General features: G+C 47.2%; 1 protein-coding gene across 2 annotated transcripts in view; it reads left to right on the top strand.

The window, feature by feature from the left end:
- The window catches only part of RH1 (RNA helicase 1), a 112611-nt gene that overhangs the window by 66652 nt on the left and 31930 nt on the right, over nt 1-14029 (top strand). Inside the window, exons 6-8 of one of the 2 annotated variants that reach the window (XM_086487286.1) lie at nt 12266-12450; nt 12799-13003; nt 13107-13212. In XM_086487286.1, coding sequence (XP_086343412.1) covers nt 12266-12450; nt 12799-13003; nt 13107-13212 — 496 coding nt within the window. Of the gene's footprint in view, nt 1-12265; nt 12451-12798; nt 13004-13074; nt 13213-14029 lie in introns of those variants that run through there. The other variant, XM_086487287.1, reaches the window with a different exon arrangement.

Below are 14029 nucleotides of genomic sequence, written 5' to 3'. Positions count from 1 at the left end.
ATGGGAATGCTGGTCCACTAAACACCACTCCGAGGTAAGTGTAAGCATCTGTATACTCCACTTTCCCCCGGCCGTATGTGAATGCGGGCGCTGACCTCTTGTTCCACTGTGGGGTGGTATTAAATATCACGACCTTGGTTTTTCCAAGGTTGACAGACAAACCACTTTCATGGGCAAACCTATGCAAAGCATCCAAGTGACGTTGCATCCCTTTCGGAGAGTCGGAGATCAACACAATATCATCAGCGTATAACAATAGCGGGATCCATGTCCCTGCAGGCGGTGCACCTTTATCCCCATCTCTCTCAATGTAGTCAGAAATCTCATCCACATACATACCAAAAAGAGTAGGAGAGAGCGGGCAGCCTTGCTTCACCCCAATAGTAGAGTGAAGCGTTGTAGAAAGACCCTCTGAAGTGCGTACATGACCTGCTATTGATCTGTACAATGCCATGATCCCCCAAATTATCTCTGTGGGTACTCCCATCTCCTGTAATGTGCGCATTAGTCTAGCTCTGGGTACTGTGTCAAATGCTCCACAAAGCTACAATAGATCCGTCTCCCACTGGATTTGCCCTCCTTGATGATGGCCCTGAGTGTCAAGATATGGTCAAGAGTAGAAAAACCTCTTTTGAATCCTGCTTGCCCGGCTGCACGCATTCCCTCTTTCTCTGCCCATCTACTTAGCTGCTGCTCAAGAATGGATACGTACAACCGTGCCAATGCGTGTCCAGTCATGATAGTGCGATAGTTTCCAGGCTGCATAGGGTTTCTTGATTTGAAAATAGGTACAATCGTAGATAGGCTCGAGGTATCAGGCAAGCCCTCGCACATGGCACGGTTAAACATGACTTCTAGAAGCTCTGCTAGTAGATCTTTGGCATGCATGAAATGCTCATCCACCAAGCCATCGTGATCATATGCTCTCCCAGTCCTCATTCTGTCAATAGCCTTCTTCACCATCTCGGCGGTGAAAAAAGCACATGTGGGTGGGCATGGGTCGGGGGGGGGGGGGGGGCGGTTGTCCAGAAATTGTGTAGAAAGCTGATGCGTACTGACCCCAAGTCTCTGTAGAGGTAATGGCGGGGGCAGCTCATGAAAGAGTCGCCATGCCTCACGTGAGTCCTGACTCAAGAATAGCTGGTAGAGATCTTGCTCTAGTTGGGCCAAAAATGCCCTCTTTTTCCGTTGCACCAGGTGTCGGAAGTCAATCTGTGACTGCCTGTGAGTGATGTCCCCCAAAAGCACCTCCCTGTGAAGTCTAGCTCTGGTTTGGCGGCATTCCTCATTATACTAGCTGTTCTGAGGCATGCTCCCAGAACGACGTCTGTGCTCGGGCTGGGTGTGTGGATATGCCTCTACTGCTGCATCATGTAATGTTTGTGTCAGTATAGTCGTAAGCTCCTCCAGAGGTCGCCCAGACTCCTGAGTGCTTAGGCGTCTGTAGACCCCGTCTATGTATACTGAATCCGTCTCCTGCGTGAAGGTATAGCGGGTAGGAGCTGCCACCCGTGGACTGTGTGCTACACTGAACTGGAAAGAGATGGTCAACGACACAATAGCATGATCCACTGCCACCCCAACAGGTCTAGGCCCAACTATGAGTTCCTGGATACTAAAGATGAGGCTTGGTTGTGCCATGACATAATCCATTGTGTTGGCTCCATGTCTGTTCGGAAAGCATGTGAAGCCTCCCGCATTGGGAAATCTCTGTAGGCCATTCAAGATGGCCAATCCATGTGCAGTCCCCATGTCTATCAGGTGCCGTCCATACTCAGTATGTTCCCCATCTTGTGATAGTCTGGATAGGCCAGTCTCTGCAACATCCAACTCTCTCAGCATCTCCTGTGAAGTATCATAGAACACTGTCTGATGATGTGCAGTCCTAGCATTGAAGTCCCCTAAATGATAATGTCGCCATCTCTGGAGAATTTCCATATGCCATCATCCAAAAAAGAGAAGGGGGATTGTCCTCTGGGTGGTACATATATATATATATATGTGTGTGTGTGTGTGTGTGTGTATATATATGTGTGTGTGTGTGTATATATATATATACGTGTGTGTGTGTGTATATATATGTGTGTGTGTGCACATATATATATATATATATATATATATATATATAGAGAGAGAGAGAGAGAGAGAGAGAGAGAGAGAGAGAGAGAGAGAGAGAGAGAGAGAGAGAGAGAGAGAGAGAGAGAGAGAAAATGAAATGTTATATTAACGTCTTCAAAAGGCCGAAATGACCTATGAGACCAAAAAGTTACAATTGATGAATTTGATACCATGTCTGAGTACGGAAATTAGAAAGTTACAAAGTTACCAAGTTACAAAGAACTGACACTAAAACACTAAGGAGAAAGGAAATAAGGGGGAGGGAAGGGGGGGGGGGGGGGGAGGGGGGTTTGTGGGTTCAGATGAAATCTCTCATCGGTCGCTGTCGAATCTCATCGACCTCCTCCATGGTCAGAAGTTTGGTTGGGCGTCTTGCATGTCCAGCTAGAGTGATCTGTATCTTCTGTTGCAACCTTCGTCGGTAGTGGGAGACCCCCGGAGGGTGTGGGCGTCTGGATTTGCCAAGTTCAGTGGCTCTGTCAAGCAGTGTACCTCTAGTATGAGTAGGCTCTGAGATCTGCTGTAATGACTGCTCCGTTGGCTCTCCCTTGTTTGGTGTAAAGAACTCTGTGATTCGTCTCTGAGACTGTCTTTCCCCTGATGTCCTCAGCAAGCTCTCCCTAAGTCTGCGCAGCTCTAGCAGGAACAATCTGAGACACTTCTGATCCTTGTGTCTCATGACTCTAGAAAAAGGTCCGAACCCTTCTTTGAACAGGCAGTGGAAGCGTCCGCGTATCTCATAGTATGCCGGGCAGTGGCATGTGTAGTGCAGCTCTGTCTCTGGCTCTAAGTTACATAGGTGACATATCCTGGCTCCTGCCGGCACCCCTCAAAATCGGCCAGTCTCGATCTGGAGCTGATGTGAGGATGTGCGTATCTATCCAATAGCGCATCTTATCCCATGAGATAAGTGTGTATCCATGTATGCTGGCCTAGTCACAAAGCCGTCCTCCGTGAGTTGGAGAAGATGCTCTCTGTAGAAGGCCATCTTCGTGCCCAACTCCTGTGTCGGCTGTATCCATGTGCTCCTGATATTTAGCTGAATGAGATCCTGACGTATGAGCCTGGTGATCTCTGTCCGTGTGAGAGACAAGGAGGGTGCATCCAAGAAGTATTGAAGCGGAGGTAATCTATCCATGTTGAGACCATGCGACTAGAACCATGATGCTATCTGTCCATACCAACATGGTGTATCGCCTTGTAGAGCTAGTTGTCGAGATGACTCCAGGGCAAGCCGAGCGTATCTGTCTCTGGGGAGATCCCATAGACCGTGCATAAAGGAAACTGATCTCGTTAGTACCTCCACCACGAGGGGGGGGGCGGCTAGCTCGGCTCGGATAATCGCATGTAGTACTGAGGCCTTAGCCCGAATCATCCGAGCGATCATAGAGACCAGAGGCCTCTCCATACATCTCCATCTATCTGTGTTGCCAGATCTCCCATGGTGGTCTACTGAGGGTCCCCATACCTGAACTCCATAGAGCATAGCTGGAGTCACTAGAGTGTCAAAGAGCCAAAGCTTTGTTCGCGGTTCCTGAAACTGAACTTGCGAACACATCCTCTCCAGTCCTCCCAAAGCTGCATATGCTCTCGTCAGTCTAGTCTCTGATGCTCTCCTTAGTGAAAACACTGGTCCACCGAATACCACCCCAAGATAGGTATATGCATCTGTGTACTCCACAGTCTCCTGGCCATACATAAATGTGGGTGCCGACCTCCTGACCCACTATGGTGTGGTGTTGAACACCATAACCTTGGTTTTCCCCAGATTGACCGACAATCCACTGTCACGAGCAAATGTATGCAGAGCATCCAAATGACGCTGCATCTCCTTTGGGGAGTCTGAAATCAGCACAATATCATCAGCATATAGTAACAACGGAATCCATGTCCCTGCTAGCTGAGCCCCCCTGTCCCCTTGCCGCTCTACATAGTCTGAAAACTCATCCAGATACATCCCAAAAAGAGTCGGGGATAGGGGGCATCCTTGCTTTACTCCAATAGTGGAGTGGACCATGTCAGACATTCCCTCAGTGGTGCGTACCCGCCCCATCACTGTCCTGTATAGAGCCAGAATACCCCATATCAGCTCTGTAGGCACACCCATGTCCTGTAGTCTGTGTATAAGTTTGGCTCTCGGCACTGTGTCAAAAGCTTTGTGGAAATCCACAAAGCTACAATAGATTCTCTTGCCATGGTGTCTACCCTCCTCAATAATAGCTCTGAGTGTCAGAATCTGGTCAAGAGTGGAGAAACCTCTCCTGAAACTTGCTTGCCCTGTGCTCTTATTCCCTCTCGCTCTGCCCATCTACTCAGCTCCTGCTCAAGAACGGATGCATACAACCTAGCTAATGTGTGGCCAACCATGATGGTGTGATAATTCGCGGGAATCATGGGATCTCCTAACTCGAAAATAGGCACAATCGTAGACATACTCCAAGTCTCCGGGAAGCCTTCATACATGGCTCGATTAAACATCATAGCCAGGAGCTCTGCAAGCATATCCCTGGCATGGATGAAGTGCTCTGCTACTAGACCATCATGATCATGTGCTCTCCTTGTCTTCATCCTGTCAATGGCTTTCCTTACCCTCTCGGCAGTAAAGAAAGAACATGTCTCTGGGCATGTCTCTAGTGGGTCCGGCAGAGGTGGTTGCCCTGATGCTGTGTAGAGAGATGTGGCATATTCCCCCCATGTCTCAGCGGAGGTGACTGCGGGCGGTGGTGAATGCTCGTGGAATAGCCTCCATGCTTCGCCTGAGTCCTGACTTATAAATAGCTGATATAGATCCCGCTCTAGCTGAGATAGATAGGCCCTTTTCTTTCGTCGCACTAGGCGGCGAAAGATAATCCGTGACTGTCTATGTGTGGTAATACCCGTGAGCACTTCCCTCTGTAGTTTGATCCTCGTCTCTCTGCACTCCTCATCATACCAACTGTTCTGGGGCATGTTCCCAGATCGTCTCCATGTGGGCTGGCTGTGGGGGTATGCCTCTGATGCTGCATCATGGAGCGTCTCTGTCAATATCTGAGTGAGTTCATCTAGTGGCCGTCCCGGCGCCTGGGTGCATAGCTGCCTGTATATCTCATCCATATACACAGAATCCGTCTCCCTCATGAAGGTATACCAAGTGTGTGTGGGGACCTCTCCTAATGGAGCTGTGCTGAACTGAAAGGTCAGGGTGAAAGACACGATAGCATGATCAACCGCTACTCCAACTGGCCTATTGCCCACCATGAAATCCTGAAAGAATGGAATGAGACCTGGTTGGGCCATAACATAATCCACTGTGCTGGCACCATGTCCGTGTGGAAAGCAAGTAAAACCTCCAGCTGTCGAAAATCTTTGTAGGCCATTCACAATGGCCAATTTGTGTGCGGTTCCCATATCTATCAAGTATCTGCCATATTCAGTGTATTCCTCATCTTGTGATAGTTTGGATAGACCCATCTCTGTGACGTCCAGCTCCCTGAGCATCTCTTCGGAAGTATCATAAAATATTGTCTGGTGGTGGGCAGTCCTAGCATTGAAATCCCCTAGTATGATAATGTCACCATCCTTGGAAAACTCCTGTATGTCATTATCCAAAATAGCAAAGGGGGATTTTCCTCTAGGTGATGCATATACTGACGTACTAGGAGGAAATTAACAAATAGCAATGTAGAGGTATCTGCCCGTCTCTGCCCTGAGCCTCACCCTCATGTACCTAGCCTATTCATCCTTGCGTGCTATATATATCATTGGCTGCAGTTCCTCCCTTAATAGAACTGCCACTCCCCCTAAGCGCCGTCCTTGATGCTCCGATCTAGTCTCCTGTTTGCAGGCTGTCTCCCATCTATATCCGCTCACCTGTGGCATGGATTGTCCTGGTGCTTGATGCGTCTCATAGTAGAAAATGATGTCTCTCCACGTGAAGCTATCCTCAAAGGCCCCTACATCAAGACGAAGTGACCCGTTACAATTCCAGGTTACCATCTTTAGTGTGGTCCCAAAGGTCTCGCACCGTCATGCGGGGCGTCGCTCCAATATCACCACCTTTCCATCCCTGTAAAAAGCAATCTTCCCCTTTTCCCTTGCTGCTCTTATTTCCGGCATTACTTCTTGCAGATGAGCAATCTGCGAGAGGGTGAGGTCATCTCCAAGAAAGATGTCCGTCTTCTTTAGAGTCGCTCTCTTCTTCAAGAAGTCTATCTTCGCTTCCATGGAGGGGAAGCAGAGAATGAGTGCCCTTTCCTTCGAGGTTTCTCCGTTGCTCCCACTTTTTTTAGTGCCCACTCTCCAAGCCCTCGTATGCGTCTGCTCGTTGACCCCCACCAAAGTCATGAGTTCTTTCACCTCTTTGTCTACATTATCTCGGTCTCTGAGGCCACATATCCTTACGTGTAAGGCCTGCACACGTCTCCTTTGCTCCTCTTCTACTGTCAAGTTGATGATGGTTGGTGTGGGGGTGGGAGTTATTTCCTTGCCTTTCCTTTCTTGACAATCTTGATTCATTTTTCGGCCTTTTCTGCTTTTTGCTGGGTCTTTGTGATGACATCTACCCACGAGGTTGTCATTTCTTTTTGTTGCTCCCCACCTTCTTTGATGGCCCGTACTTGTTCCTTAATCGTATTAAGCTCTTCAATGACAGAGGGTTGAAGTTCTCCCTCTTCGAGGACATTCTGCGATCGCACCTCTGCAAGCTCTTTCTTGAGTAGTGCGATTTCCTCATCTTGGGCCTTCACGCAATCTTCGAGTGTCCGTATCGTGCTTTCGTGTGTTGCCACGCGTGCAATGAGTCCGTTAATAGTACCTAAGAGGTGGCGGTTGATCTTGCTGAAGGACTCGCTTAGTTCTTCTTTGCATTTCTGGATGGCATCCTCCACCGGGTCATCCTTGCTATTCGGCTTTCTCATGATTGAGAGGCCGCGACAAAAAAGGGGGAGGGGGTACCGGAGAGAGGAAGAGGTTCTCTCTCTCTCTCTCTCTCTCTCTCTCTCTCTCTCTCTCTCTCTCTCTCTCTCTCTCTCTCTCTCTCTACGCGGACAGAGATCCTAAGTTCGCGGCTCTACGCCCCCTTTTTTTTTTTCTCTCTCTACGTCCTTTTTAACCTCTTTCTCTCTCTACGCCTAAAACCTTCCCACTCTCTCTCTCTACGCTACCTCTCTCTCTCTACGCCTAAAAGCTAAAGACTCTCCCTCTCTCTCTCTCTCTCTCTCTCTCTCTCTCTCTCTCTCTCTCTCTCTCTCTCTCTCTCTCTACGCTGGCAGGGTGCTTAGGGTTGGGGGGGTTTCAAGAGGGCGGCGGGTGGGTTGAGGGGGGGGGGGGGGGGGGGGGGGGGGGGGGGCAGTGGGAGGGGGAGTGGGGGAGAGAGAGAGAACGAGCGAGTAGGAGGCGGGAGGGTGCAGAGCGCGCGCGAATGGGTGCAGAGAGCGGGCGGCACGAGCAGGTGTAGAGAGAGCGGGGGTCCAGAGAGCGGGCAAGGCGCGAGGGGGCGGGGGCAGGGGCAGCGCGAGGAGGGGGTAGGGGCAGCATGTGTGGGAGTAGAGCAGGGGCAGAGAGAGAGAGAGAGAGAGAGAGAGAGAGAGAGAGAGAGAGAGAGAGAGAGAGAGAAATGAAATGAAGTTATATTAACGTCTTCAAAAAAGCCAAAGTGACCTATGAGACCAGAAAGTTACAATGTGGTGGATCTGATACAAAGTCAGAGTAACAAGATGATAGAGAGAGAGAGAGAGAGAGAGAGAGAGAGAGAGAGAGAGAGAGAGAGAGAGAGAGAGAGATGAAATGTTATTTTAACGTCTTCAAAAAGGCCAAAGTGACCTATGAGACCAGAGAGTTACAATGTGGTGGATCTGATACAAAGAGTAACAAGATGACAAAATGACAAAATAAGAATCCTAAACTGCTAGGTGTGAAATAAGCAGCTAGCTGGGATAGCTGAATCACAGGAGATCTAGCATTGGTCGTTGGCGGATCTCATCAATCTCCTCCATGGTTAGTAGTCTGACCGGGCGTCGTGCATGCTTGGCTAGAGTGTTCCGAATCTTCTGACGTAGCCTCCGTCGATGCTGTGTAGTCCTCCGCAGTCGTGGGCGCCTGGATTTCCCCAGTTCAGTCGCTTGATCGATCAGTGTGCCTCTGATGTGAGACAAGGGGGAGCTCTGCTGTGGGAGTGGCTCTTGCGGCTGTCCCGTGTCTGTTCTGAAGAAGTCTGTGATCCGTCTTTGAGACTGGCTAGCCTTGCCACTCATCAGGCTGTCTCTGTGTCTGTGCAGCTCGAGCAAGAACAAACCCAGGCATCTTTGATCCTCATATCCCATGACTCTTGAGAGTGGTCCAAAACCCTCTTTGAACAAGCAATGGAAGCGGCCTCGTATCTCGTAGTAGACGGGGCAGTGGCATGTATAATGCAACTCTGTCTCAGGCTCCACGTCACACAAGGGGCATGTCCTGGCCTCTGCTGGTACTCCGGTGTATCTCCCAGTCTCAATCCGCAGCTGGTGAAAAGATGTGTGTAACTGGCCAATAGCACATCGTATCGCATGAGACAAGTGGGTGTCCATGTATCTGGGCCTCGTCACAAAACCATCCTCCGTAAGCTGGAGAAGGTGGTCTCTATAGAAAGCCATCTTCGTGCCCAATTCTTGTGCTGGCTGTATCCATGTCAGGTCTTGGCGGATGAGCTTGGTGATCTCTGACTGTGTAAGAGTGAGAGATGGTGCATCCAATGAGTATTGGAATGGTGGCAGCCTGTCTATGCTGAACCAATGCGCCTGAAACCATGATGCCATCTCCCCATACCAGCATGTTGTATCCCCTTGCATGGCTAACTGTAGAGAGAGAGAGAGAGAGAGAGAGAGAGAGAGAGAGAGAGAGAGAGAGAGAGAGAGAGAGAGAGAGAGAGAGAGAGAGAGGAAATGTTTTATTAAACGGCCTCAAAAGGCCACAATGATCTATGAGACCAAAAGTTACATCCCAATAGAATTTGATACTTTGTCTAGAAAGCTATGAAAAAAATCTAAAATCTAGGTTTGTCATACATCGATGGGTAGGGGGGGGGGGGGGGGGGGGGGGGGGGTGTATTAGAGTAAACATGGTGAAAAGGGTAGGGGAGATGTATACTATCATATACATCAATACATCAATACACGGGAGGAGTGGGGGAATAGGGGGTAGAGGCTCAAGCTGTACAACAGCTCATCTCAAGAGATGAAGCATTGTTCTCCATGCTAAGAAGCCTGACAGGTCGTGCTTGATGTTGATCAATGATGATCCCAATCTGCCTATGTATGCGTCTCTGGCGATGTGAGGATTCTCGTAGCCTGGGGCGTCTGGCTCGTCCTAGATGGACAGCTCTAACAAGTGATGTCCCATCTAGCAAGCAGTGTCTCCCCTCTGGTGCTGCTGCTGAGCGGGGGCTCTAAAGAAATCTGTGATCTGTCTCTATGCAGACTCTCTTAGTGGGGTGTCCACCTCTGAGGAGTCTCTAAAAATCGGCGTATCTCTAAGAGGTAGAACCCCAAACATCTCTGGTCACAGTAATCCATGACCCTGGCCAATGGTCTAAAGGTGTTTTTGAACAAGCAGTGGAAGCGTCCTCTAATCTCATAATAGGCGGTATGTAGTGCTCCTCTATTTCTGGTCATACTGGCATACCTGACAAATCATCTCCTCTGGTGGTATTCTCTTGTGTCTATTTGTCTTTATCTCGAGCTGGTGAGAATAAGTTCAGATCTGGCTTATGGCACTTCTTAGACCTGTTATAGGTGTGTGTCCATGTAGCTGGGTCATACTATGAAGTGTTTATTTACCTACGTAGAAGGCCTAAAAGACCTATGAAACCTTAAAATTACATCATCGTCATATGATCCAAATGTCTAGTAAAGAAAATACACAAGACTTCAGTAACAAGTGCTAAAGCATGAGCTAACAATTGAGCACCATGCGAGTGTGGTCAGAGTCGGAAGCTATTTGGGGTTTGTGCTATCTGCAGGACTGCTACTTCTCTTGTTACATTGCTGCCTGTGCTTTTGGTCCAAGACACCTCTTCACGCCTTTGTCTCCAGAGGTTGATGCGCTTCTGCTGGTTGCTTTGGCTTCACGGCTAGGGGTCAAGCAACCTTGGCATTAGCCAGATGAATGCCTCTGTGGTTGTCTGTTGACTTTCAATGTATGACTTTGTGGTTCGTCAGCTGAAATATATTGCTAGTTTCTATGGATTTTCCCATTGCTACTGGGAACATCAAATGGACCAGTGTTAGTGATCCAAGTCTTGATGTATTACAGGGGATTTGCACATTCATGTAGTGGCGAATGGTGTGGATATCCTTCTTGTCCGAGAGGACAAGCTGTGTACCGACGGCTATTGCCGTCGTGGGAAGCTATTGCCAGGTGCTTGTCACATGTTTTGGGAGACTACTGTTGGTGACCATCAGTCCAGTGGAGGTGTATGTATATTTGTGGGATCGTGTTGGTGACATGTGGCATCAAATTGTGGATGTATTGCCTACTGTGGGGTTTTGGATCCTTAAGGGCGATCTCAACAATGTAGAGACCGTAGAGGATTGGCAGGCAATTGTGTCCTTTGCCCTACCCTCTATTGCTTGCTTTTAGAGAGAGGCTTGGGAGAGGTTCCTCTTGGGGGTTTGTGGTGATGTGTGGCATGTATCTTCCTTGACTCGTGTTAGGTGGAGCGAAATTGAAATCGTGACAAGATCTAGACTTTACACCCACAAATCACTCGTGCTAAGTAGCACGCATTCAAGCAAGGAAAGAAGTGTTGGAGTGTAAAGTCTAGATCTTGTCACCATTCCAATTCCGTTGCATCTGACAACTCGTACTCCACAGTTTTCATGGGGTTTTTGGAGATAGTTGGGACGGTTGTTGGAGAGATTAGACAGATTTGCTCTTTTTTGGGGCCGGGCGGGGCACCCTTATTGTTGCAGCACCTGAGCTGCTAAACAAGTAGCCCTTTTGGGGCATGGGAAATCAAAGGAAGACAGCTAAAAGGCCTCAAGCATTTAGCCACTAGGAGAGAGAAATCAAACCTGACTCGATGGCAGTCTCAAAGGATGTAAGACTCTTTCTTCAAGGGAATTTTAAGGGGAACAAATCAGGGCTGCCTAGTGACCCTCTTGGACTACCAGGGAGCAAGTATTTACCTTGCCCACAATGATCCCATGTTTTAATCAAATCTCTGTACAGTCTCTAAAATATAAAAAACGCTTGCAAAGATTGCATGCAGCTAGAACTCCGCTCTATTACTGTGCAAAAAAAGTTCACAAATAACCCAAAATGTATTATTAGTCTTAAGATCTCACAAATTCTCCTCGGAATCAGAATAATAAAGTCATAGGAATGGTCACTCTTCAGCAGTTAAAATCCCAGAAGTCGTATTGAAACTAAGATAAATGGTGCTACTATCACTTTAATAAAACAAATTTTCAGTCGCCCAGCCAGCCCCCTTTACGTTTAACTGCAATTTCCTGTATAGAAACCCTACATGGGGATATATATCTGAAGAAAGTCAGGAAACTTATTGATTAGACTTATCATCACCGATAGTCTTAACATCTGCCCCGGAAAAGGGGGAGAGAAAAAAGGGGGAAGGGGGAGGGGGCAAGAGAGGTTTGTTTTTGTATCCACAATCGAGTTTGCATTTGCTTCAAAGATCTCTAGGACGCACAAAAATGTTCATAGGTATAGATTAGACCAATCGTGCAGTCTCTAATCTAGTAATCTCAACCATGGTCACCATGAGGGTGTTTTTGCAGGAGTGAAACCTAGAAACCTCAAAACAAGACTCAGGTGGAGCTAAATTGGCCCATATGAAAGATGGGCTAAACCGTCCTTTGGTTTTTCTCTACAACTCACAAAATTGAGCTGTTTTGGGCAATAAATCTCTCTTGATTTCTATATATCATGTTTCACTTTCACTTTGACATTTTGTTTAATCTTTCCTATGGTGTGAAATGTTTTGTACCAAAAACTGTGTTTTGGAGTGAAACACTTCGGTTCGGAGAGATGATAGCTACTCAGAACCCACAAAATGAATGTTTTTTGACATTTCAAATGAAGGCAATTCTTGTTTTTCAAAGAGCACACTCTTTATTTGGAAGACTATACTCCCATTTGAATTCATTCTTTCCTCCGTTCTTTGTCTCTGCAGGTCACTGATGCTGATAAGAAACCATTGCATTTGATTGCACTTCTCCAGATGCTCAAGGGCGAGAAGACCATTGTCTTTACAGCATCAGTTACTTCAACCCACAGACTCTATCTGCTACTCCAGTGTTTTGGGACTCGGATAAAATCTGTTGAGTATTCTAGTCTACAGCACCAACAAAACAGGAGGTGAGTGCACAAGCACCACAGTTACATGCCGACTACTATGATGCTGTTAGAAGAGCCTGTGACCAAGTGCTGCCATCAATTCTCATATGATTAGTTTTGTTGTTCGTTTAAAGGAAAAAAACTGTGCACCAGCTTAAAAAACAAGGCAAAAATGAGCAGAGAAAATAATCCCAACCTTGTTTGTTATGTTTTAATTTTTGGCTTGCCTTCTGTGGATACCTTTTCATAAGATATTTCTTCTATCAAGCCAAATGGGTCCAGTCAGAAATTTGCATGGGCTGGGCCAAACAAAATGTTTTGTCTGTAGATCCGAATTGTGCTTAGTTAATATGTGTCTGCGCGCTGCAGCAAGGCTTTAGCCGCTTTCAGAAGAGGAGATGTGGAAGTGCTTGTGGCCTCTGATGCCATGACCCGTGGGATGGATGTAGAAGGTGTGATGAACGTTATCAATTATGATGTCCCAGTCTATGCCAAGACCTATGTTCATCGTGTTGGTCGTACTGCTCGTGCTGGGAAGGCAGGGTCTTCTTATACTTTACTTCGCAGAGAGGAGGTGTGTTTAAATGAGCAGTATATGAAGCAATACCATAGCTTAGTTGTCTAATGGTTCTCATTAATTTGCAGCCATTTTTTTGAGGGTGGCTAGTTTTCCACAGGTCAGACACTTCAAGGAAATGCTGCAAAAGGTTGATAATAGCAAATACAAGAGGTTCAAGCTGCCAGCACCAATGCTAGATGAATTGTTTCCCCTTTACATTGAAGGTTTGTTTCAGACCACTTACTTAATAGCATGTCATTTTTGTTTAGTTTCTTGGGCAAGTTTTGACCATAGACTACTTCATCTTGGAAGCCTGAACAAGGCAATATTGCATGTGTTGGCCTCTCTTTATGCAGCTAAAGCGAAACAGTGCCTTGCAAAGGCTGTAATTGAGTGTTGGGTAGACAGGGTCATGCATACTTCACTAATAAAACTGATTTCAACATGTCCTTCGCTAAGGATTCCAACTACCAAACACTTTTACGCAATGAGGAAATTTCCGAACGCCACCATGTCAATCTGGTTGATGTATTAGTACCTCATGAAGGCCCTTCTCTACTATTTTGTGTGGCTGATGTTCATTGGCATGCGAGGGCCTCTACAGTGCAGTGTCAAACACATTACGGGGGATACTTGGAAAATGTGGATTAAGTGAGCTCTCATTGCGACCAATCTAGACTTTGAAAATCCATGCCTTCAACATAGGGTGCATACCGTTCAGAAGTGATATCTGTTTGAAGTTCGCGCACCAAATCCACCAAATAATTCGATCAAATTGAGTTGTTCTGGAGACTTGAAAGCAGATCTGAGAACTTCCATTGAGTTCCTCTGCCGAAGTCTGATTAGGGTTAGCCTGCATCATAGGTGATTGTTCCTCTCGTGAGAATAAGGGAAAAGTTCTTTAATACCATTGTAATCACTTGCCAATAAATGATCTCCTTGATTACAAACTGGGAGCAATACTATACTAGAACTGAACAATCACACTTGAAGCTGACAATGGAGGGACGGAGTTCTGTTCAAGGAATCTCTCCTGGGCGA

Source organism: Adiantum capillus-veneris, chromosome 17 (genome assembly GCF_014529385.1).
Source record: "Adiantum capillus-veneris isolate H3 chromosome 17, ASM1452938v2, whole genome shotgun sequence".
Taxonomy (NCBI): domain Eukaryota; kingdom Viridiplantae; phylum Streptophyta; class Polypodiopsida; order Polypodiales; family Pteridaceae; genus Adiantum; species Adiantum capillus-veneris.
This window is presented reverse-complemented; position numbering and strand designations above follow the sequence as displayed.